General features: G+C 45.3%; 1 protein-coding gene across 1 annotated transcript in view; it reads left to right on the top strand.

Annotated features, from left to right (window-relative positions):
• Positions 1 to 733, top strand: part of LOC119585849 (testis-specific gene A8 protein-like) — a gene marked incomplete in the record, with an annotated part of 2542 nt that extends 1809 nt beyond the window's left edge. Inside the window, 1 exon segment of the mRNA XM_037934581.1 lies at positions 132 to 733. Coding sequence (XP_037790509.1) covers positions 132 to 299 — 168 coding nt within the window.

Genomic DNA, 733 nt, shown 5'->3' with positions numbered 1-733 from the left:
TACCTGTAGTCACCGTCGTTTTTTTTTTTATGAAGCCAAAATTCATAAACCTGCATCACCTCTTGCGAGCGCTCGTTGAATCCCGCAGGCTATTCCTCTCCGTGTCAAACTTTTCCCTTTTCGTTTGCTAGACTCTCCAGCGGGTCGTCGAGGAGGCAGCCCCGAAGGCCACGCCCTCAGTCCCTTCCGTCGCCAGCCCCGCGCCCTCCGTCGTCGTCCCAGCCAATCCCTGGGCAGGAGGCTTCGGCAGCGTCCCCGTCGTCATCCTGCTTCCCCAGTATCCTGCAGGAGCGCCGTGATTTCTTTGGGCTAGGGACACGTTCCTTTGTCGAGGAGAGGATGTAGGACGCTGTGGATGAAGAATCTCGCCTCGGATAGTTTACGAGAAGTACAGTCATCTTTAGGATCCTTCCCTTTTACAAAGTATTTGCTCCTTTTTTTCATAAAATAAGTAAAGATAACAGAATGAGAATAAAACAGACAAACAAAACAATAAGGGAATTAATAATAATCGGAACTTTCAAGGACTATACGCGTAAATCTTTGTAAATACTGTATGTATGTAGTTGCTCGACAAGTTTGCCATTGAAGATGTAAACAAGCAAGATCGAGATTAATGAAATAACTGATCTTTGTGAAGGGTTCGATCCCCCAACCTCAGGTGTGCTTGTGATTACGTTAAGCATCGTATGTGTGTTTATATGACTTTTTTTTCAAAAAAATAAAACCAAAG

Source organism: Penaeus monodon, chromosome 20, assembly GCF_015228065.2.
Source record: "Penaeus monodon isolate SGIC_2016 chromosome 20, NSTDA_Pmon_1, whole genome shotgun sequence".
NCBI lineage: Eukaryota > Metazoa > Arthropoda > Malacostraca > Decapoda > Penaeidae > Penaeus > Penaeus monodon.
This window is presented reverse-complemented; position numbering and strand designations above follow the sequence as displayed.